At 39.1% G+C, this 25,078-nt stretch overlaps 1 protein-coding gene and 1 long non-coding RNA gene across 8 annotated transcripts in view; one reads left to right on the top strand and one right to left on the bottom strand.

Moving 5' to 3' along the window:
* Positions 1-25,078, top strand: part of LOC121069055 — a 133,409-nt gene that overhangs the window by 100,140 nt on the left and 8,191 nt on the right. The window contains exons 2-7 of one of the 6 annotated variants that reach the window (XR_005819215.1): positions 16,948-17,045; positions 17,424-17,550; positions 19,808-19,938; positions 20,828-20,992; positions 21,546-22,450; positions 24,444-24,522. This is a non-coding gene — a long non-coding RNA (uncharacterized LOC121069055). Of the gene's footprint in view, positions 1-16,947; positions 17,046-17,423; positions 17,551-19,807; positions 20,993-21,545; positions 22,451-24,443; positions 24,523-25,078 lie in introns of those variants that run through there. The other 5 variants (XR_005819217.1, XR_005819218.1, XR_005819220.1 and 2 more) reach the window with 5 other exon arrangements.
* Positions 20,691-25,078, bottom strand: part of DKK2 (dickkopf WNT signaling pathway inhibitor 2) — a 46,390-nt gene continuing 42,002 nt past the window's right edge. For both annotated transcript variants that reach the window (XM_040554752.1, XM_040554753.1), the window contains one exon: positions 20,691-25,043. In XM_040554752.1, coding sequence (XP_040410686.1) covers positions 24,793-25,043 — 251 coding nt within the window. In that variant the 3' untranslated portion in view covers positions 20,691-24,792. The remainder of the gene's footprint in view (positions 25,044-25,078) is intronic.

Below are 25,078 nucleotides of genomic sequence, written 5' to 3'. Positions count from 1 at the left end.
GGCTTTGGATTCTTTTTTCATGCTGATCGTATACCAAGGTAACTGTTCAGAGGAAAAATTCTTAGTTTTTATGAGTGCCGGCATCTGGAGAAACAGATCCGCCAAATAAAGTTCTGGGTCTCCCAGTCAGTGACAGAATATAGCTTATCTGTCTTGTAAATATTCTGTAGATGATGAATTACTCTAAAATAGAAAAAGAATAAATGTTATTGACTGAGAGAGAGAAAAGGTCTTTACAATAAAAGTACAAGTAGATCTGGTTTGAGCTGGTTAGTCTGATTCTTGTTACAGAATATGTTACATGGGAGTTTGATTTGTATAGAAATACTGTATTTTTGATTGTGCAAACAGTCAAATTATAGATATATACCTTATTCCTAGTATTTTGAAAGGAGTAATTATGTCCTTAATATAATGTCCATGCTTAGTTGCACTAAATGCATGTACTTCAGTTTAGTATAATTTTGAGCAGTCAGAAATATTGCTCCAAAATCCTTTATTCCTATATCTCACGGGAAATATGATCCATGGGAAGAGATTTTAACTAGTTTACATATATGCGTTCTATAAGTTTATTACATTATGACTGTTATTTACTCCCCGAAAATCTTCCTATTATGAGAAACTTGATAAAAATAATAGAGAACAAGCAGTCTGCTCTTTAAAGATGTTTATTTTCCTGGATGTAAGATTTTCTGTGTTTAACTTCCCACAATTACCATTTTGTATTAATCTCAGAACAATGTCAAGTGAAATGTAAGACCTTCAGACCTGCAAATGTTAAGCAAAATCTCGGCATTTAAAAAAAATCTTAGGCTACAAAGTGTATTGAATAAAACCCCAAAATGTAAGGGTTATTTCTGTACAGATTTTTACCACTTTCTTTTTAAAAGTCACTATGGACAGACTTGTATTCTCAGGCATTCTTAAATCAACATCTTCCTTAACTGCACATTTGCCATGGATATATTACAACTGCTCGTATCCTTCTGGGTTTCATATGTAAAAACTGCTATTAACACACACAAACACACACACTCATAAAGTGAACAGAGTGCTCAATTTGGAGAGTCACGCTGTAGAAGCCATTCAGAAAATGTAAGTCCTTTTTGGAGAAAAGACATTTGGGTACGAAATTTGCTACAAATATATAGAAAATCAGCTCTGGAAATGTAAGTTATAGGAAGGGGAAGCAAAGGAATTGCTGCTTGGGGATTATTTCTTAATTTGTATTCACGGTGTTGAAATATTTATAAAATATTTCTTCTAAAATCTAGGTAACTGAAAACTTTTATAGCGGACCAGTAATCTCAATGAATTTTATTTAACAGTGTTTTTTTACTAATGCTGACCTAAGGCATCATAATGGTTGACTTAAAGTAAAATCTGGCATTTGACATTTTAAATAATTCATGCTAAGTACAAATATAAGCAATTTCGGTAATTTGTTATTTTTAGTTATATGTAACCAATATTTCCCCCCATAATTACACTCTTGAACAATTCTTTTCTGGTATATGCTTAAATGTTTGAGAGTTAGATGGATTTGGATTTGTTACTTATGGTGTACATGCTTTTCCTGAATTGTCTAAATTACGTTGGATACAATTTTATATCTTGAACGGGGAAGCTGCAGCATACATATATCACAGGTCAGTAAAGTTTACAGTTGTTTTATTGAGTTCAAAATTGTTCAGCATGCAGAGGAATGCACAACGTTGCTGTGAAAATGAGTGGCTAAAGTCTTTATCTCTTAAATTCCATGCATGTTTTTTAAAAGAGGGGTTCTCTCTCTTTTGTCACCCCACCAATAATTTTATTCCTGTTTCCAGTCCCAAACTGAATCTGTATCGATGACTCATCATTAGTGGAATTTTTCTTTTGCTTAAATTTAGCATGTTGGGGAATATGGTCAGTTTACATGAGCTTAAATTTTGACCTGTGGTTTATGTCCCAGTATTGCTACTTTTGCTTGAGGCATAAAGTTGAGGACTAGAAAGGCCACAACTGGGGAAAAAACATTCCTATGCAAATTCGGACAGATAACTTGTCCATCTTTCTGCTTCTCCTTTAACTTGCAAAAAAAAAGGAATTAATAGTACTTACCCATCTCAAACTTTTTTTGAGTAGCACTGCATTAGAAAATTAATTAAAAAAAAAAAACCACAGTGTTTAATCCATTTGGCTTCTGGAAGTAGATTCAGATAAAAGCTCTGTAGACATGACTTTGTTATAAAGCCTTCCTTTACGTACATTATGTTAAAGCACAAATGAGGCTTAGCATAATCATCCATTGGCATATATAGACAGCACACATCACAGCACAGAACACTAAAAACACCTTTTTATTTAAACTTGTAAGTGCAGTAACAAATTTTTTCCTGCAGTTGCTTCTGCGTTGGAGGCGCTTGCAAATTTGGAACAAAAAGCTTCTTTAGGACTTGATCCAAACAGATAACAAATTATAATGTTGCTTAAAAAAAACCAAAACCGTTTATAACAGAGTTGCCAAGTTTGAGAAAGAGCCCAGTTAAACCTATTTAAGTCTTCTCTCATATATCATTAGAGATTTCCCATTCAAAATCTCCCCATTAATGTTATTTATGGACCATTCAAAGTAATATTATTTTATGTTTGGGGGAAATAAAACTTTGGGGATTAAATATTTTACTTGTCAGTGTTCATTCCAGTAAATGTATTTTTCCCTAGCTAAATCCTAGAGTTCTTAAGATAATAGCTTGCACTTGTAAATACTTGTATCTGTGACCCTGATCTCTCTTTTCTCATCAAAAATGAAATAATTATATTTCACAAACAGGTCAGCCAGGCAACCTTTGCTACACTGTCCCACCAGTTCTATTTTGGTTTTGCTGTAAACTGAAGCCGACTTTTTACAGTAAAATGAAGAACACAGCTATGAAGAATTCACTCCTTCCAGCAAGATGCTGGCTATGAATTCATGAAAGCGAAGGTTAATTTGGTTTCATGCCTCTCTCTCTTGATCAAGCCCTGTTGAAGCATACATTGACCCATAGGTGGACTGGTAGTACTGAACACAGTTTCTTCTGGTCTTAGATTTTGGAGGGAGAGTGGCTGGCCCAATTCCAGGAGCCAACACCCACCTCCACAATTTTGTAGGGAAAGCCATTCTCTCCATCTCCAGCCCTTTCAGTTACTTTGTGAGGTTTGCTGAGTGAGTGGCAGTTTTGGTTGTGATTGTGATGTATGATGATTTTGTATCTCTGTCAGACTTCACAAACAGAAAAGTGTACGCCTGCAGTATGTGGGACACGAACAGCCAACTTTGTGTCTCTGACGTACATCAAACTTACTGCATGTGCATGGCGCAGCCTTTGCAGTGTAAATCAGTCCTAGAAGGTGGCTCTGGTGAGCCCACCAAATCCAGCCTGGAACTGAATCTGTGCACACTGTGTGGGGTTGATTTTGGTGCATCAACTTTAGCACACCTGGTGTAGGTTACCTGTACCTGAGCTGCAGTGTTGGTCCATACGTAAGCAGTGGTGATTTCTTTAGGACTGAATCTGACAGCCAAGAGCCAGGACTTCAGACAAGCTTGCCAGACACCTGCAAACCCTGAGCAAACATCTGATGTCTTCTGAGTGGTGAGAGGCTGTATGCTGGAAAGCCGGGACATAAGGTAGCTCTGTCCCACACGCCTATCCACTAAGAAGCAGGCAGAGAACATCCATGTGTTTTCTACATGCTTGCTGCCTGTCTCACTGCTAGCTGAGACTGTGCAGAGTACCAGACTGCAGAGAGCAATGCGTATGACAGCTTTTGGAACAAATGCACTTTTCAGCATGGTTAAGGGCAGAATCATTTCTGGTGGCATGAACATGGAAATGTCTTTCTTCTGCAACCGTTTGCTGCTATGTTGACACACTTGTCCACAGCTGGAGTTGCAGAATTGTTGTTTCCTTTTTGTCGATATAATTTATTTAAAACAAAACCCTAATTTCTCCTTGAATGATGTGGAAGGTTCTTTAGACTTGCACCAAAACCAGAGAACAGAGCAGACTTTGAAAACAAGAGCTAGTTACAATCATAGCTCAGGAGAAGGAATATTGTTGTTCTGCATTAGTGCTTTGTGTTCCCAAAAAGCTGTTTGTAGTGGAGGTCACATTTGAGCTGGTGGCACTTCTCAGGTACCTGGTCTGCCAAGTTGCAGATCATGAAGGACCATGGTGCAGTGCTGTCTGGTTGGTGCTGTCAGGATCTGGCTGAAACACACTGATGGAAGTTAGTGGGGCGGTAAGACAGGATCAGAAATGTGTTATCCCAAACAGGAGAGAACATCTGATTGGCACCTATATGCTGGAAAGATCTTATGCAGGAAGAATGAATTGTTTCATGTTGTATTAAATTTTCCATGAAAGATTAGTAGGAAGTAGTTTCAATGAAGGAGTCATTAGGAAAAAACAATTGATTAGAAAGTCTAACTTAAACTGTTTTCCTTTGATTTTTTTTTTTTCTGAAATGAAATCAATAGTGCTTTCTCCAGATAAATTTCTTCAAGGTTCCTCGTTCCTAGAAGGGGAACACCAATGGACCTTCAATTTCAGGCCCATTTTCTTGTCCGTTTTGTAGTACTACATATTTATCAAATAACAAGTAGTGAGCAGGTCAGAAAAACATTTCCAAGCAACATGTGCAAGCAGAGGAAGAAGGCAGTTTCTGGCTCATACCTGTGATTAATCATACAATGCAAAAGACCTGTGCTCAAAACCCACCAAATCGTGGGTTGCTTCATTGACATGAAGTAGATCTGTGAGAGTGCACTGTGCAGGGACAGACCAGTATAAATTCTGGACTGATGTAATATGCAGGTTACTGGGAGAAAAAACTGTTCTTGAGCTGGATAGGAATCTTTCATCTGTTATGTTACTATATATAAGACCTTTTTCTCTTTGCGTACTGTGAATGTATTTCACATCATGACATAATGCTTTGTGTTGCTGTGGGAACACAATAATGTTATTTCGGTTGTCCTAGGAAACACAGAAACAACATCTGATAGCGGCTGTCATACCAGTTTGGATGGATAGATGATTGTTTTCTCTTCTGTCCAACAAAAATCTTCCATCCTCTACTATACCTGAAATAGCTTCTTGTGATGATGATTATCTTTAAGTATCCATTCACACAAAGTGGGACAGGCACTTCATACTTGAAAATACTCCGTCTCTGTGGTAAGGGCTTGTCAGTCAGTGGCACTGGTCCAGCAAGTCACTTTTGCCCTTGCTTAACGTCAAACCTGTGAGAAGTCCCATGGAAATCGATGGGACTGCTCACGTGCTTAGTTAACTGCATGCATAAGTGTTTTGCTGGCCCCATGCCGAAGGAGAAGTAAACGGCCAGCCTTTGGTTCAGAATGAGTGCTGGAGAAGTTGAGAGAGGTGGTGGCTATCAATTTTGTTTTGAAAATGGGAAAGGATGTACTGGCTGTTTGTGTTTCCATGTTTCCAGCAACTCAGTAGTGAAGAAAGTTTTATTGTTTGGGGGGAAAAAAGTTGGAGGGTAAAGTTGAGGGGCAGCTGAAGGAGAACTGAATGCCTTACACCAAGGGAACGTGTGTGTCATGGGGTTGTTGCAATTGTTTTCTGGGTTATTTTAGCAAATGTTCAGCTTTTGTCTGTTCTGTGGCTCTTCTGTGAAAAGGAAAGCAAAAGGTTAACATCATTATTATGTTATTTGATTAGTAATGAAGGCTTGTGTGTAAATTCTAGCTTTTTGACCACGTGCACAGTTGTGGACGGAGCTTTGATTTTTCCCTGTCTCTCCGTAACACCTATTTTCACAGAGTCCTATGGCTGAATAATTATTTTATAAATAAACTTGGATTAAATTTATAATGCTGCATGCATATATCAAATGTGCAAATAAAACTTTTCAGTAAAATCAGGTTCATGCTCTATTACACATAGAGAAAATTTTATTTTCTTAGAGCATAATTTGTGTCTTATATACTCTTGCTCATATGTCCATACATATTTACTCATGTTCATTCTCTTATGACTGTATTTGAATGCCTGTGGCAAAAGCAAAAGCCAAGCTTTTCAGCATGTAAGAGTATGTTTAGTCTGTATTTATACATGGACCAAAGTTCTTGGAAGAAAAAGTTGAGAGGTTCAAGCATGAGCCCAGTATAATGATAAATTCTGACTCCCTGTGGATTGCTTAGTGCTGAAAGAAAAAGTACCTTGGAATCCTGCTGGCCTTTTCCCAAAGGCCCTGACCCCAGGTACTCCCAGTTACTGGCTCCAGATAGTGCTGTCAGTAAGAATAACTGTTCTTTATTCTGCGTAAAGCCTTGCAATTTACCCAAAAAACAATGTATGCCTGTGAGATAGAGGCAGGCGGGTAGGAAGAGGGAGCTGGACTTGTACTTCATGAAATAGATCTTTTTTTTTTTTCTTTCTGGAAGTCACTCCTTCCTTTATTATTGTTATTATTACTATTTAGCATTCCTTTCCCCACAACTGCTGTTGGTTTTTGCTTACTCTAGGATAAGCAGTGTGTGAAACAGAAGATGGACTATGCAGTAGCCAAAGTATAATACCTGGAAAAGATGTTAAGTGTCTCTGAGAGTATTTTTCACTAGAAACAATATTCAGTGGAGGCTTCGTTCAGGTAAAGAGGCTGTTAGGGAAGAAAGGAGAAAGCAGAGAAAGCAGTAAATAAAACCTAGTATTCTTACATGCTCTGTTTGCTGGAGGAAGGGCATAGCTGTCTAATTCTTCAGAGATAGCTTGGGTGTGGTGGACGCTTCTGGCTCTGTTCTCAGTGGACGCGGCGTTGGGTGTCAATAGCACGCAGAGCAGCACATCTGCATTTTCTGGCCGGGGATAGTTTATTTCATTGCTACATCCGTTGGGGGACGAGTAGAGAGAGAGTGAATCTGCTCCTTAGGGGAGGAAATCCAATGAAACACTTGTGCCAGAGTTGTTCTGTGCTCAGTGCATAAACTACATAACGCTCAAAGCTTACAGTTGAGCGCTGACTTCAGTTCTCTTCCATATTAAAGTAATTTATGTAGGTTTCTTCAACAATGTGTTTTAATTTTATGGTGCGAGTGTGAGAAAGTAATCTTCAGAGGAAAAGCGAAGGCATTCAGCAAAACCTGAGGACCCGCATGGTGCTCTCCTGCCTCTGTGGCTGTCTGGAGGATGCGGCAGAGGGGCTGTTGAGCCTTGGTGCCGGTGCTTCCTGCAGAGCCGGGGGACCTGCCAGGGGATGACTCAGACCACCTGAATTAAGGGCTGAGCTTGCTCCCAGGTCTGTCAGGAGCCCAGCTTCCTAATGTGTAAGCGCTTGCTGTAGAAGCTTGTAGGAAGCGTGGATTCCTCTGATATTTCTGAGCCAAAGGTTTGAGTCTGAAACTGGTGGATCCATACACGCGTAGTAAATCAGCAGAGCTCAGTATCAGGTTTAATTGGGGATGATGTTTGCTAGCGTGGACGGATCAGTTTACCACTAAGGCTAAATTTATTGTTGGGTTTGTAAATGCATAGACACAAGAGGAAATCCTGGTGGCACTGAAGCTATGGGCAATATTTCTGTTGACCTAATGCCATGGTGTATAAATTACTGGGCTTTAGTCTATGCTACAGTTGCACAGAGATTAATTTCATCTCCTGTCGACATCAAGGGGCTGGAGGTCTCACATCTCTAGAGAGTACTTACTAACTCTTCCTTGCTGGCCTTCCTCAGTAATTTTTCTAATTTGTTTTCTCTCTTTAGCAGATTAAAAACTATACTGTGCCATCACATGAGATTCCCAGCACTTTCATTTTCTCAAAGACCAAGGAGCTGTCTTTGTGTCATTCAAATCTCCTTGAAGCAACTTTCTTCTGTGCAAAACTTTCCCAGTAAAAGTGTTTTCATCTGTAGTGTGATGCTCCTATTTCTTTGGTTTTCTTGCACGCTTGTCTGGTGAATGAGATGTGACAGTAGTTTTTCAATTTCAGTGTTTCGAGGCATAAATCTTTATCTTGCATCTTGGTGTAATGCTAGATACAGTTATGTTTCTCTGCTCCTATTATATTTTTTTTTCTTTGATTTTCTACAAAAGCAACTCACAGTGTCAAATCATAATGAAAATGAACATGTTGTCCATAAGGAAATATTATTCTAAAATAGAATGTACGCCCATTACAATCAAAGGAAATCTTTAGCATGGTATATTGGCATGAAACAAGATCCAAAGATTTTTATGATTTATAACCTTTATAATAGAGACAGATATAATCAAAAATACCATTTGATGTCATAAGGCCTGATCCTATGTATGACAGCTCTCTTTCTTCGATGTATTCTTTTTGGGGCACTTGATTGGGAAAAAAATATCGGCTAATCTAAACAAGCTCAAGAACAAAGACCCAAAATGTACGAGATGAAAGAAGAAATTTAGTCCCTAATAATGAGGTACGATGAAAATACGTAAGAACTCAGTGATGATGAAAGGATGCAGTGCCTCAGTACTTCTTGAAATAACATAGCTCTCTTAGCAGAACAATGTGTGTTCCTTTCAGTGGTCAATACTGCTGCCATAATAATTTCAACAAAACACTGTTAAATGTAGTGCATGAAATTTCTGACCATTTATTTCAAAGTCATTCAGTACAAACGCTCTGGGTGAAGTCCTGACCCTATTAAAGTCAGTGGCAAAACTCCCACTTACTACAATAGAGCTAGGATTTCACTCTCTATAGCATTTTGCTTTTGTTTTTCTTCTCAAGTAGATGTCAAAACTTAAACATTGAAAACAATGTAAGCATAAAGCCAAAAAAAGATCTGTTTTTAATGGGTAACCAAAGTGCAATACACAGTTCTGAATTGCTGCTTAGGAGGTTTAGTTCAGAAAAGTTTAGTACTCATATTTTGTTCAATGAAATAACTGAACATCTACATCATACTTAAGTGCACACTGGTATTTTCTTTGGCTTCATGAAAAGGTGTGCTTCCTTTGTTGACAAGTATTCATCCTTGAAGCAGTGAAAATGAAGAGTGCCCCTTGGGTAACTGATATGAACTGAACTGAATTTGATCTTAGTCCCTTGCAAGGTTTCTCTCATCTCTGTTTCTTTCTGCACTGCCAAGTAGTGCATCCAGTAGGAGTTGACCTGTAGAACAGAATGGTGCTGAGGATCTGATGGCCCCATTTTAGAGGTAAGCTTTAATTTGCTCCTATTAGCAGTTGGGGCACATCTGCTGCTTCAGTTCCATCCAAAAGGAGTCCAGCTTATACACTTCTCCGAGGTTGTTCTTGGATGTGAACTGAAGCATGGTAAGTGCATCAAAAGCTTGCTCCTGATCCAGACTACATAATGTATGTGCGTGTGAAGGCTGCAGACACACCCCTTTTTGCCTTAGAGAAGTTTTCTTTTCTTAGTGGTTTTCTTTACATCTGTCTTGTCTTTCTTTCCTAATGAAATTACTCTCATCTTATTCTAATAATTTTATCTTCGTGCTGTGATATCTTCTCTTTCCTGCATAATTCCTTCACTGGTCTTTCCTTGACCACTTGGGTTAGTGCCATATGCTTTACCATAGAGCAAGGAAGGAGGCATTTCTTTGTACCATATGGCAGAAGATACATGATCTGCTACATCATTGTCAATAATGGAAACAAATAGTTCTAGTCTGTAAATTTGTCATCTCTATTAGTGTTATTAGAAAAGCATCTGTCTCCATTTTCACATGTTCACTGGTTTTTGAAATGACAATGACCATTAATGTGCACCAGAACTTGGCTATTACACTGACAAAATGCAAGGAATTGACGTACCTCTAAGGTGGGTGGGTGAGCTAGGTAAACAAATATGAATACAAGACAGCCTAAAGCTTTGTTGGATATTTATTAAAATTTTTGCAGTTTGAATAGTCTATAGTTTACTAAACTATAGTATAGTTTATATAGTCTGAAGGTGAGCACAATTCAGAGCAAAAAGCAGATCTGCAATAAAATGTAATGGTGGTAAGCAAAGGGACAAGTTAAAATTAAGGAAAACATTACAATTTACATATATAAAAGCAAAGTGGTGTGATAATGATCAGACAATATGACAGACCCTGTAGGAAAGAGCTGCTGCTGAAAACAAATATAAGCAAATCAGTAGACCCCAGTATCTCAAGCCTGAGACTGACAGGAGAGCTGCAGGTTGTCTTCAAGCTTTCTCTGGCTGTCTGTCTTCTACAGGCTCATGTTGTCTTCCGTCCTTCCCACAAACTGGGAGTTAGTAAACTGAGTATTTCCTCACCCATAGGAGAAGAAACCTGAGATTATCTAAAATGAAGAAGAGTCTGAATGAATTAGCAGTGATGAGCTGAAGGCATGGTACTTGCAGATGAGTTTAACAGTTGGGCTACTTAGCAGCGTAGACGTGTATTTATAGCAATGCAGCTAAAGGCACGATCACCTGGGGATTTAATGAGTTTTTACTCACAGAAGTTTGCACTGACAATGATTTGGCCTCGATCAAGAATTTGTTTTACAGGTAATACAAACTGTAATGGGTAACTCATTAGAGTGACAAGGAGCAGGCTTCTTATTTGGAGAGAAAATTCAGAATATGGTGAAGTGTGCAAAGGCACAGGTCCTACCATCCTCCCGTCTCAGGGTATATCCTTCATGCGTTGTGGTACCTCTCTGTACTCTACCTAATAGCCAGGAAGCAGCTATTAGCTTATCACTATAACTAAAATTAATATGGGATGAGAATAAGCAATACACTGGGGGACTTATTATTTGTCTTCCAGATGCAGGGGGTGAGGAAAATATGGGAGTAACTGTTTGCCTTACAATAGCTGTATTCTGATGGCCACAATCCAGGCCCTGACTAATGACTTTGAAATGCTGAGGACAGAAGTTAAACAGGCATCTAGATGCTGGACCCCACTGGGGAACTCCTGATTAGCGCATGGAGGGCGAAAAGCAAGGGAAGCACTGAAACTTGAAACCAGGCCAAGAGAATAAAACCCACAGGGCTTGCGGCTCTTGCAGGTAATAACAAAGGGACTGTGTCCATAGGAGGGTAAAAGAGACCATCCAGAGCAGGGTAAACCACGAAACCAGAAGACTTGAACAGGCAGATTGAGGGGTCTGGTGGGAGACGGTTCTTGCACGTTTTGGCCATGACTTAGGGAAGGCACGGTCACCAAGTGATGGATCTGCGCCGAGACTTGCCGGTCCAGGCACCTCGGTCTTTGCTGCACCAGAACGTGTGGAAGAACGATGGTCGGTGCTAGGGGAAGCCCTGGAAAGCCATAAGTACCTGTTCAGAAGTCCAGTGGGTAAGAACATTACAAAACCTGACAAACACTGCTGGGAGTTTGTTTAATAGCTTTACTGAAGGAAGTTTTCCAGGTTTCCAGAATGCTGTACTCTTCTCATGCTGTCTGATTTTTCATTGTGCATCTTTCTTTCTTTGACTTACAAACAACTGAACATAAAACCAGAGATTTCTCCAACTCTCTGGCAGACTCTGATGCTTTTGGGGGCAAAAACTCGGTAGCATTCTGGTAATCTTTGATTTTTCCCCACATATATTTAAAAAAAAGGTGTTTTTAAAGTTTCTGTTGTATATGTGGATAAGCATATCCTTGACACAGCTGAAATCATCTGAGGTATCGCTGTAATTATTTTGCAAAGGTTATCTAGATCTTGGTGTCATTCAGTTCAAATGCGCTGTTGAGCAACAAAATGTGTGAGTTTGGGAAAAATGGATGTCTGGGTTATGTTCCATTTTCTAGGTTTGTAAGTAACTATTGTAGATGTACTGTCTGAATAATAAGGAGAAATTCAAAGCTTAAAAAAAATAAAAAAATAAAAAGTAGGAAACATTAGAAATGGAAGCATCTTATTAGGCCATGAGTGAAGATTTACAGCCTGTGCCAGGTGTATAGACATCTATCCCATTTAAGTCAAATGGCTAACGGTATAAAGTTTCTACATGGTGAGACCAGGGTACTTTCTATAGGAGTTGAGCTTGAGAAAATATCTCATTTCTGCCAGAAGCCTGTGGAGAGGAAGTTTCTGTGCCTTTCTTCTTGCAGAGGTTTCACTGTTTGTATTATTTATGAGAAACCCACCAATGCCAGGCCTGATTTTGCTGGACAGTATACAAATGGTACATACAGTAAGAGACAATCTCCCTGCCTTGAGGAGATTTTATGTAAATACACAAAATGAAAAGGAAAGGGAGAGGGGTAGAACATAACTATCAATGTTGTGATGATAAATGATATGCTAATACTCCATTTTTGGCAGGGAAAAAGGGGAGAGTTGTGGAAAACAGAAAAGGGGAGGAGAGGAAGATAAGAAGGGCAGCTGTGGAGTAAAGCAGAGGTGAAGGGACTGTGAGGTGAGAGTGATACAAGCTTGGATTAGAGGAGACCGTCTCTGCAGGACACAGGTTTCCTTTGACATTGTGTTGTCCTAGTGCCTGGTTTTCACACTGCAAGGCAGGGAATTGGGCTTTCCTTCTCTAAGCCCTCGAGAAGCTGTTCTCACAGCTTGAGTGAGAAAGCCTGAGCCTTTTGAGCGTAAAGGATTTGTTTAAAAATACTGTTTATTTTCCTAGAATTGTAAATTCGATTAGATCATTATAGTCATTTTAATATGATCTCATTCAGATATGTGAAGATTAGTTCAACTTACTGCATGTATAGGGAAAACTAGAGTAGAAATCTAGCCCTTGACATTTGGTATATAAAGTTTAATTCATTTAGAAGTTTAAGATTTTTTAAGTGCTAAATACAGATATTTATTTGTTGGATATGAATTTTTAGATTATGGCTAAGAACAGGCATTGCCTGAGAACTGCTAAGTAATAGAATTCTCTCTCTCTATATATATATTATTTTATTTTATTTTTGTATATTATGTTAAAGTGACTGTCTTTCCCTACCTAAAAGCTCAGTATCCCATTACTGTCCATGCAGACCTGGGTCCAGCTTTGTTCCAGAGCTCCAGGCTCAGTCTGTAAATACCAGCAAACGAAAGCCGGTAGGTAGGCGGATGCAGTGTGATTTTCTAGGATACACCTGAAGGCCCTTCCATCCTGGCTACAACCTTCCTGGTTCACAAGTCTGGGCCCCTTTCTCTTTCAACCACAAAATAACCAAACACTGGGAAGAAAACTGTCCTGAGGCAAAGCAGCTTTCCAAAAACTAAAATATAGCAATTCCAAAGAAAAATATCCAGAAAAGCTTACCCTGGGGAGAAATCTTGCCCCTTTAGAGGAAAGAGTGAAGTGATTGTTTTGGTGAGACTTCTCAGTTTCTAATGGTTTTTGCCAGTACAGAAAAGGCTGATAACATTAAGAAGAAGTGAGGGAGGAAGGAGTGAAGTTTTTATTCTACTTAGAAGGGGGAAAAAAATGACAGTCATATACAAGAGATGTCAGTGTCTTCAGTGTCAGTGTACTCAGTGTCCAACTTGAGTTTTTAAAGACTGGCATCACTTTATGGTCAAAAGCTGTATAGCATTCACTGAATTTATGGGTAGCAAGTACTGGCTTCCTTTAGACCTCGTTATATTCCATATAATTTAATGAGTTCCTGTTTTACAAAGCTTATTTTGGCTTACATTCTTTCCCTGAGCTGGTAGATGAATGTCTCTTAGTGACCATACAAACCAGCCTGGCACGCACGGCACCAAATAGGTGTTGTGGCATCAGCTAACATGCCCCAGGCTGCCCAGCATCCCTGAACTCGTGCAGGGTGACACCTGTATGGGTTCGGCACCCTCAGGGTCATCCCTTTGTCTGAGCAGGGAGACACCTGCAGATGCACAACCTCATGTAAATGTGGCGGGCCTGAGCTCTTCTGCCCCCAGGAGGTGTCAACGGGCCTGCAGGCCCACCACATCTACCTGAGGGCTGTGTGTGACGGCTGTGAACAAGATCACGTTGCCTTGCCGAGCATGGACACGCTCTGTTCCTAGGAGATTTTTGGGGGGTTTTGATAGGAGTGTGGGAGCACACAGCCCCTTCCTTTCCTGAGGAGACCCCTCCTCGTGGGCCGTGCCACTGCTGGGTCGTGCCACCTCACTCAGCGGCGCCTGCGGCCTAACTCTGGCATGCAAAGCAGCTCCTTGGAGAGGCACCTGTCAGAAGGAAAGAAAGAATGCATCTCTCTAACTTATATCCACCGTGGGCCTCATTAGAACAAAACGAGGATTGTCAGTTGGACCAAAGCTGAGCGGAGCTGGGAACTCTCCTTCTCCGGGAAGGGGTCCAAGACCACCAACCACCGTGCGTGTAGAGCATTTTACCATCACATCATCAGGACAAGCTGGATTCCCCTGGTGGCGGCTGGACTTGCACCAGGGTGCTTCAGGTATAAGGTCACAGGGTTTAAAATTGGCTTGACAAAGCACCCTGTTCTTACCCTGTCCTAATTAATGGTCCTGTCTAGACCCTTCTCACAATCAGCTCTACCGCTGTAGCTGGCCAAAGCCTGCACCTGTCCTCGCTCCCCCTAGCAGCCTGTTTTTAATTCACAGCCCCGGAGTCGCCCTTCCATTGTCCAGGGTTAGGTTGCTGCATTTTCCAGGCAATAGATTAGAAAATGAGATTGAAAAATGAGTTTAGCATATGACTGTCATGCATCATTTATTTAAAGAAAAAACAACTAACTGGAAGGTCCAACTCCTGCTTGTTTGCCTTGCCTATCTGAGAAATGGAATTTAAATTACCACGTTGCTTTAGGAGCAGTTTGTAATCCCAGTATACCAAAGTCCTTGGTTTTTCAAGGGATGGGAACAGCAGATAATCAGAGTTTCTGCAGTTAGCAGAAATGATGTTGAGTGTAATGGCAAGATATGCTTTAAAGCATTATTGTTGGAGGTGGAGGCATACAGCTGCAGAACCAGCCATCCTGCCTTTCTGGGAGGACACACCGAAGGACTTGCTTGCATCAGCTTGCTAGAATCTGCAGGGTGTGTATCTTCTGATACCTGCAGTTTGGTTCTTGTTCCCACTGAAAACGTGGAATAACTTCCCAGAGCCTGTAACAGGCTCATATTTACAAAGAGTACGAGATTTTTCACTCTTGTTTTAGCTCAGTGTATTTCTATCCTCTTTTTAATTTGTAAACTAATATTTTTTTTTTTTCTACTGCTGGCAACAGGCATGCTTTCTGGCTTAAGCTCCCTTAACATGGGTGTTTCGTGGACCACAAGTTGAAACCTACTGTCATGTGAGGCAGGGCAGTGCTGTGTTTTCATTTTGTTTTAGGAATAAGGAACATAATGATCCTGCTCGGTCCTTGGCTCTAGATCTCCAAATATTTTTCTTAGTATTTGACCCTCTCTTCTTTCCTGCTCTCCTCCATATGCTGCTTAAACCCCCCTCCCTTTTGTGCACCAGGTGTACAATTCGTCTACTTTACCCATACCTTTACCCCTCTGAAAGCTATAGGTCTGATGTAAAATAAGCATTGAAGCTCTACCTTTACTCAGTGGAGAAAGAGAGGCAAGCAGCAGACAGACATCTACAGGAGCAGCCTCTAGCATGAGGCAGGCTTGTCTGTATAGCTAATTTTGCTGAGACATCTAACTTTCAGATGGTTAAAATTAACTGAAAGGAATCTTGTGCCAGGTCTCCTCTTTGACTAAATCCCTTATTTAGTATCTACATTTTTGAAACATAAGAAATAACAACTATAAAAATGTAGTGAAACTTCAAATTCCCAGGGATAGCCAAAACTACTGTTTCTAGAGATAATATATTTTCTGACCCTCATACTAAACAGAAGAAGGAAAATTATACTCCATTTCTCATTGTTGATGTTACCCTCAGAACTATAACATTATTTCTGAGATGGAAGCTTAGACAGGGAGAACCAAAGTTTACAGTTCTTGCTATGACCTGAAGAAATTTTCTAAGTATCAAGGTTGCAGTATTGTTTTTTGCAAAACAGATGCAGCATAGGTAATGAACACTTTATTAGTATAAAATGTATATTTATCTAGAGCTGAGGAAACATAAAAGTCCACAATCAAAACTTTCTTCTACCTTCAAATGGAAGTAATGAAAGAAAATAATTAATCTGCACAGGTTTTCCTACCAGCTCTAACTCTGATGAGCTTTAAAGTGCAGCACGTATCTAAGTGTCTCCACAGGCACAGGTTTAAATGTCACCAATGCTGATACAAGTATTTAACTGCTGATCATTTTAGCAGTTACCATGCTTATCTCAAATGCTAAAGTCTCACTGATTTTCCTAGATGTAAAAGCCTCCAGTATCCTCTGTACAGATGTCAAAACCTCCTGCTACCTCTCTTTAGCTATTCTTTCATGCTAATATGTCCTTTCAGCAAAAATGACCGCATTACAAAGACTGTTAAGAAGATTGAGAAGCGAGTAGCTTTCAGTGCTGAAGTACCTTGATGAGGAGAAGCTAGGAGGTACTAGATGTTCCCTTCATCTGGCAGAAAAAGTCCAAATAAAAACAACTGGAGACAAGCCAGATGTGTTTAAGTAAGGAGCAAGCCACCCCCTCTCTTGGTGACTTCCAACTGAGAGGACTTTGAAGGAAATACTATTTGAGCTCATGCACAAATTGTGCTTTAGGAATATGTTCATGTCTGTACTTAGAAGGGCTAAGCGGGTGAAATATGTTAGCTTACTATGCATGGGAATAATGTGATAACCTAACATTTCCTTCCAACACTCTGAATTTTAAATTCTTGTATGATGGTTACCTTTTCTGTCTTGTTATATTATAGCACTTCATCATCATCTTCACAGTAGTTTTCTTCCCAAAATAGTCAGTTAACCCTTAACACCCAAGCCCAGATCTCCTTATTTCTTGTGAATCTCTTTTCCTGCAAATGTTTTCTATCCCTGCAATGTTCTTACTGCTGATCTCTGAAGTCTTTTCAGTTCTTCAGTGGGTGTTTTCTGGTTTTATATTTTTCAGGAAAGGTGACCTGCGCCACATGGTGACACGAGGACATTGGATAATATTACACAAGTGCTGCACCTCAGCTGCTCCCACTGACATCTATTGGATCATCGGTAAGTCAGGCTCTATACACTGTAAGTGTTTATGTTTCAGAGAGGTGTTGTAGGAAAAATAGGCTGTACTGAAAGAAACAAGAATTCTAATGTTTAGTTCAAAATGACCTATTCCAAGTTCACCTCACATTTTCTTTGCTGTTTGTCTACTCAATTTGTTAGTGCTCAGTAGAAAATAGAAACAACAGATCTGCTCTTTCTTCTATATTTCATGCAATTATGCTGATTTAAATTCTGCAATTAAGCAGTTGGAGGTGAAACATTCCTGAAAGATTCTGCAAATTCTAGCAGGATTTTTTAAAGGCAGAAGTGCAAATCAGTATCCAAAAATAAATTTAGACTCTGGGATTAAAAATTACCTTCCTGTGTTGTTTCTAGGACACGTAAAATTACTCTGACACTTGTGTTTGCCAGCAGAGGAGCCCATTAAATACATGACTGGTATAAATGAACCTCTTTGCTTGGGTGGGGAAGACAATGACAGGGAAGATGACCCTTATTAAAGGTAAGACACAATTTAAGTAATTCTGTCTTTTGTTAAAATGTTTTTATGCAAAGCAAGGTTTCTTCATACGAGCATCTTCCTATATGCTTATTTTGAAAAAGTGTTTCACCAGTGGTGATAACGACCATCAAAACATGAATTATATTGCTAAGAACTTAGAGATTTATAGCCTTGTGATGGAAACTGCCTTTTTATATAACTACTTATTTTCAAGAAGTAATTATCACGGCACACCCAGAGTGAACCTGTGTTGCTGTAAATGCTGAAAGGTATTACAGCAGTGAAATGCATACCTTGATGGTGATTTAATAGCCTTGGTGTCACTCAGGCATTCAGTTGAGTTGTACTAAAGTGTTTATGTACTTTTAGTTTGAGTCATTAGGATAGACTCTGTACAATACAAGGCAAATACTAAACAGTTGCAATCTGTCATGGTTCACTTTTAGTCTTCAGCATTATCTTTAGGTGGAAATTTTCTTCTTTTGATTTCTTCTGCTTTTTGAAGATGTACTTATTCTGTGCATTGCACGATATGGTATGTAGTTGCAGTTGTACAACCATGCATTTCTACAAGAGGTTTTAGTAAGTGATTCTCAAAATGTTTGGAAGTTGATACTTGAATAAACATGAAGATTTCTGGATACTGCTCTGAAGTATTTAAACCTTTTGAGTATAGATTTTGAGCTGTAAAATTCATGAAAACAGGCTCTGCAATGGGAATTACTTTTGTAAGATTCTAGTTGTCAAACCAGTGATAATATGAGAACTGTATTTTGGTGTTTCCCCATCAGACTATGCCAGAACTAAAAATCCAGAGGTGCAGAGAGATGAAAAATAATCTGACGAATTCACAGTTTATGATATACTTTGAGATCTCACTGGATACTGTAGTAGTAGAGGGAAGGCCTCTCAACCAGTAGTTATTTACAGTCATCCTGATGAATTTCTAATGGGGACCATTTTTGACTTGTAGACTGCGCCTCCTATAGACATTGATCTCCACACAGGTTAGAAGGAAGCTCCAGGATATAAACAACAGTAGCTTTCAAGTAATTCAAAACTTGAATAGGTTAATTCAATAGTTTTGGAAATTTAACGCAATATTGCCAGTTAACAGCGTGCTGCTTTAGGAAAAGACAATGTTGCCCCTTCTGAACTTATCTCTATAGAAGAGTTAAATATCTTTTGAAACAGAAGAGTCAATGCTTTTTTGAGAGCATACACATAGATATTTTCTTTTATCATCATCCATTGTTCTAAAGAACCATTGCTTACAATATCCATAACTGCTCAGATAAAGAAAGAAGACACTACCCAAATCATTTGGGAGTAGATTTTTCTAAAGTTTTCCAAAGCTTTGGGCAGTCATTGGATTCATTAATATGGGATATTCCAAAATTCCTTGCAAATTTCTTCCAGAGCCATATTATTCATTATTTTCTCTGTGTGTGTATATATATATATATATATTTATTTATGTTTTACAACTCCATTAAAAATTACTGTCACTAAGGAAAAAAAAAATCTGTGAGATCTAAGCTTACAATGTTACTGAATTATGGAATGTTTGATTTGTAATTGATTTTTAAAAAAAGTTTGAAAACCTATTGAGTGAATGTTGATGAATAACATACTCTCAGAAATAAAGAATGGCTTGTAAGAAATAGAAATCAGGTATGCACATGTCATAGCAGTTGCATAGGTATGCATTTCTGATTTGTTGACCACTGTTCAGCCAAATTTGATAACACCAGTGGAGAATTACATTATGAGGTTTGCCAAGGACTCTAAGACTAAGATTTGTGCCAGGGAGTCTTTTTGTGTTAATTGTGTGTTCCTTCCTACTGCTTTTCTAAATAGAATTTTCCTGGGGAAAAAAAAAAAAAAGCCAAAAAAAAAGCATGCTTCTTAAAATGTTAATTTCCTCTAAAAGATTATTTCCTCTGCTTCAGGAAGTTGGCATGCAGCAAACCACTTCTAAATCAAGCTGCAAGCCGGTACTGTAAAAAAACAAAGAGTTTATTGGTACCAGACATTTGTAAATAAGTAATTGACACTCATGCTATAACAATAAGCAATTCCAAAGAAAACAGGGAGCTGCCAGAATAAACAAGTTTGCACTGAGCTCCATCCAATGCTGTATATCCATCAGGGTCAGTCCCATCAGTGGTGGTCAAAATAATAGCTCTGGAACCAGCTGGAGTTCTGCAACGCAGCAGCCCTCTCCTGTTTTTGTCTGTTTCTTCCCTCTCTGCAGTTTTCTAGTAGGATTCCTAGGCATGGGCAGGCTCCTAGCTATAGCAATGCTGTCTGAACAGTGGTTCAGAGCGTTGGTGACAAATTCGAAACCTCTGGAATCACTGGGATTTGGATACGCAGAGAACCAAGGTGAGACGTGTGCTGCTGCCTGGGGCACAGTGGCTCAAGGCTTGGGATTTTGAGGGAACAGAATCACTCACCGGGGCCTCTGGGGCAGTGCTGTGGGGACAAGGCTCAGGAGCAGTGCAGGACGTGTTTGTTCTTCCTCCATTCTTGGTGATTGCATGGGGATATGGTGAAAACATGGCTTTTACAATAGCATTTAATTAATTTTTGAGGCAGAGTCCCCTTCTGCCCACATTTCAGGCTTTTGGTTGGCTCTCTCCAGTCCACCCTCCCCACCACCATTTTCTGTGCTTTCTCCTTACCTCCTGCACTTCTGCCTTCAACAGGTCTCTGAAAAGCTGGCAGAACCATGAGAGGGGCCACAAAAGACCTTTGCAATTTTTCAGCCAATGACAATAATTATGCTAAAGTTAAAAGTTAAATGTCATGTAAGACTGCGTGTAGGGTCTGCGTTGAACCATAGGCACTCTTTGGTAGCCATGGACATGTTAACATGGACATGTTAAAAATGTATTAGACAATGGAGCACCTGAGCATAAAGTTTCTGTTCAACAGAGAGTGAAATGTTATAATCTAAATAGGTGATACTGTCTACATAGCTCTTTTAGAAAAGAAATTTTTGAAAGTTAGAGGATGGATCTCAAGGCTCCTAAATGCCTTGGCTTGGTGTACCTGCTATATGATGAGTTTCTGTTGGCCTTGACCTTCAAGATACTTTTTAAAAGTGTTGTTCCTAGAAGGAAAGACAATTGGAAGGGATGAAGAAAAATTTATTTGATAAAATTTAACTTTCTGATTGGGGGTGAGGATGCAGATCTCTGAAGTGAAAACAGAAAGGGCTGGCAGGTTGTTGACAAGGAAAAGTTTAGGAATGTCTCTTCTTACCCTCCAGGTCTCTGTCCAAGAAGGGTCATATGTCATGTGTCTTGTTCTTGTCTTTTCTGCTTTTTGTGCCAACTTAAAAAAAAAAAAGTCAGAAAACAAAGAAGATATATAGAAGATATATGGAATTCCAGTGAATTGTATTTTGGTGTAAGATCGGTGTATGCTGTTGAAAGTAAGTGCATAAATCTATTTTAATTACTTGCATTTAAAAAAAAAAAGTTTAAAATCATAAATACTATAGGTTGCAAACAACACAAGACAAAGCAAATAGTACAGTAATAGATACACGCCCACATATATACTGTAAATCAAATATATGCTGCTAGACAGTAGAAATCCATTATTTTTTGAAAGTTAGTAAGTTTTTCCAAAGAGATGTTGCATTGCTGAGGCTATTCTAGGCTAATAGGAAGAGTATTTTAATTGTTCAGCAATAATCTCTTCAGTATTTGTGTCATGACAGCAGATTTCTGAAATGTTACTGAGCCAAAGTCACTCTTAATTCCTTTGATGAGTGAACCAGTGAGTGAGAGGAATTATCCCCAAATTTAGCTGTTCTTTTATTCTTAAACTGATGTATAGTTCCCCAAAATATTAACTGAATAGCTTCTAAACACTTCAAACTTCAGCCTTGCGAAACTGCTTGCATGCTATTCAGTTCAGCTATGTTGCTCAGTATTTGTGGTGTGCAAAGAACTGTCTGTGCCTATTGTTTTTGTTCCCAGATTAAATCTCTGAAGGCTTTGGCAGTTTCAAACTCTGTTGAAGTCATTGGGATCTGAAGATGCTCACAACTTTATAATCCTTTTAACAAACAACACCATAATAATAATAATAATAATTTTCAAAGGACTACCCACCAAATACTGTAAGTAACAGTAGCAAAACCTTTTCATTTTGTACAAACACCAGTGCTTCTGGGAGACCATTCCATTCTCCAAATGTATAGATGTTTGAGCAAAGGGTTCCCAGAAACAAGTAACAAGAATATTGAGACCATTGCTCACTAACCACGGTTTTTATTTTGCAATAGTTATTGAGATCTGCAGGGGTTTTCCTGGGCTCAAAACTTGGCTGTTTTTAGTAGCAATATTTTCAGTTGTGTCATATGAATTGTTTCATTTTATTAGAGCTGAATGCTGTTATCTGCCATTTTGGAATTGCTAGCTATATATCTTGGAGCAATGTATTTGTATGCTGTACAAATAGCAAAAACCTAGAGCAAAATGCTGTGTAATTTGAATGTTAGCTGTACCCTTTGTGAGTCTCTCGGGTTTGTATCACTATCCAGGGAATGTATCTGAGCACCTTTGTTATTTAGCCTGATTGATTGAACATTATGCATCCAGATGCATTACTTTCAAAACTTATTCTTGAATGTTTAGCTAGAAATTCTCTCTCAAGAGATATATTTTTTTCATATAGACAGTTGCCACTTAAGCCAGTTTTGTGGAAATGACACATGGAGATTTTAAGATTACCTTCATGTGTTTTACCGAAACCTAGCCTACATAGTGTTTTGAGACACGAGTATGATCAGATGCTTTTTCTTGTACAGGTAAAGTATATATGCTTTTTTCCAACAGGTTTGCATAGCCTTCCAGAAAGAACTACTCTTCTTAAGCAGCAGGTAAGGAAAAGAATGTGGGTAAAAGATTTGGGGAGGAACAGGAAAGGACATTTAATATATTTAATCTTATTATACATTTTTCTACATTAAAGTCAACAGGCTGCAAATATATTCTGCTACAAAGCTTTTTGTAAGAAATATCTCTATAAGAAAATACATCTCATTAAACATTTCCTGTAAATAAATTATCCGAAATAACTACGGTTTGTAAGAGGAAAAGGGAGGGGGCTAGGCCAATGATAAGAAGAGAGAAAAATTGCTGAGAGCCCATTTCTGCAAATCCCCCCTGCTCAAGCTGGGTTACATTTTCTTTTACATGTCATCACAATGAAGGCAGTAGAGCTCCTCTGCTGAGGATGTGCTGTCAGTGTAAACAACACTTGCAGAATTGGTTCCTGTATTTTTTGAATATTTGAAATGATGCTATTTCTAAACCTTATTCCTGCGAGAAAAACTCCTCTGAAATAAACAGAGTTAAATGGGTAGGACTGTGAGATTAAAGTCTGACTGAGACTATTAAAAACAGAAGAAACTATCTCAGAGCAGTCCCTCTAGGCCAATAAAAACTAACTCCAGTAGGGAAAGAGGCTTGTGAACTACTCTTATTTATACTCTTATGAAAGATAAAGGTAACGTAGCTGAGGTCTGTGTTCTAATTAGGAAATCTGAGTCGGGGTGTATAAAAGCTATAGCTTTAAAACAACCACTGATAGAGACATGTCAGTGGAAAAAGGTGTCTAAAGTATGGGTGACATGGTCTTAAAACTACATACTGGTGTCCTTGCTTTCAGAACTGATTAAACAGAAAGATCTCTTGTGTTATAAAACATGACAGTGGGTAATTTTAAACAGCTAATTACGGTTTAGCATTAGGTCAGTTATAGAACTGGACTTTTTTAAAAAATTAGTCTCTTTATCAATGTCTATACAAAGGAATACTTGCAAATAAGTAAAATTAAAAATAAAAAAAATGTTTGAAAAGACCTGTGATAGAAATCAAACGATGTAGACTGTCCTTTTTTAACCAGTACACCAACAATGTAGAGTTGTTAGCTGTTTCCACAGTCCATGTACTTCCATCACTCCTGGCAGAACAGTCCAGACTGAGAAAAGATCAAGTTCAGGTTGGATACACATGAGACTGGTGTGCTGCAACATCCCATGATGCTTAACAAGTCATTGTGGTCATACCATCTTCTTACAGCCTTTTCTGCCGGAGAGAAGGTGTTCACAAGAGCCAACTCTTTTTAATTTTCTACCTCTAAGAAACAAACCCATTTATGCTTCTGCAGAGTGCAACCAGATTGAGCACTAATAGCAAACTGTAGCCCACTGCTACTATTAAAATGTAAAACTTTGAGTTTATAGCACTATGGGCTAAATCCCCCAACAAGTGCCTATATTGTCTGTTACAACAACGGCACAATTTTATAGCTCTTCATGTTATGTACTTCAACACTCTGCTGTCTCTTTGGAAATGTCTATAATGCAAGTATGTTTAGGCAAAGAAAGTATATTTAGGACTAACGAGCAACTGCCTGTATATAATTCTGGATTCAGCATGCACGTATTTGCTTCATCTGTTCAGTCCAATGTATACTAGCAGTAAACCGAGACAAATACAAGCGATTAAGTACCATACTATGACATTGAACTACATAAAGCATTTCAGTTTACCTAAATATACGAAATAAAACCCTGTTTAAAGGCCTCTGATTAGAGAAATTGCTGCTGTCTTGGAATCGCAAGATGGCAAGTTTTCACCTCTTTTGCGAGGGCCTGCAAAATTTAGCACTCTTGTAGCACTCTTGTCCTGCAGGAGCGCTTTGCTGAAGTGTCAGCCCTGAATGACGAGAGTGTGTGGACATTCAAGTAACTGTATTTCCCTCTCTCACACCTGCAATGTGTATTTTAGTGACCAATAATGTGTTGACAGACAAGCCTTCCTGGAATGCACTGCTTCCTATATGTACAATGTATACAATCTATTTAGCAGGCACTGTGATGCTGGAAAACCACTGTAGTCCATATACTGAACCCCAGAACATCATGGGACAACACAGCAAGGTAAGTGGCATTAATTTCCACCGTACTTGTTTGCATACTAGCATTTCCCACAACCTGTAGGAGTTATTTACAGAAGAACTGCACACTGGGAAATCTCCAGCTGCTCTTGTGTTACCACCAGCTCAAAAGAAATGCATTTGTGACTTCTTTCTACTCCTATCCTAACTGTTGCTTAAGCCACTCCTCTTTCACGTGCAGTCCTTGTTTCCCACCATGCTGTAACGCATTAAATACATAAAACCACAGTCACTTAATGCTATCTTCCCAGTCCTCACTCAGATTTTCTGACATACGTGAAGTCGTGATTTAGAAGAGGAGGTCGCGTCTTTCCATACTTTGCAAGACAGCCCCTTGGCACAGTCACATCGTTGGAAAATCTCCAGTCCATGGGAGCCTTTCTTGCGCTGTTTGGTGCACACCTCCCCCTGATGCAACACAGGCTTGCAAATTTTGGTCCAGAAATGGCGAGCACAGCAGTGTCCCTCAATACAGTCTGATGACCGTAGGCAGGGATCGCCTTCATGTCCTAAAAAGAGTAAGCAAACTATTTTACCTCAGGGG

The sequence above is a fragment of the Cygnus olor genome, chromosome 4 (genome assembly GCF_009769625.2).
Source record: "Cygnus olor isolate bCygOlo1 chromosome 4, bCygOlo1.pri.v2, whole genome shotgun sequence".
NCBI lineage: Eukaryota > Metazoa > Chordata > Aves > Anseriformes > Anatidae > Cygnus > Cygnus olor.
Note: the sequence above shows the minus strand (reverse complement) of the source record. Positions and strands in the feature narration are given on the sequence as shown.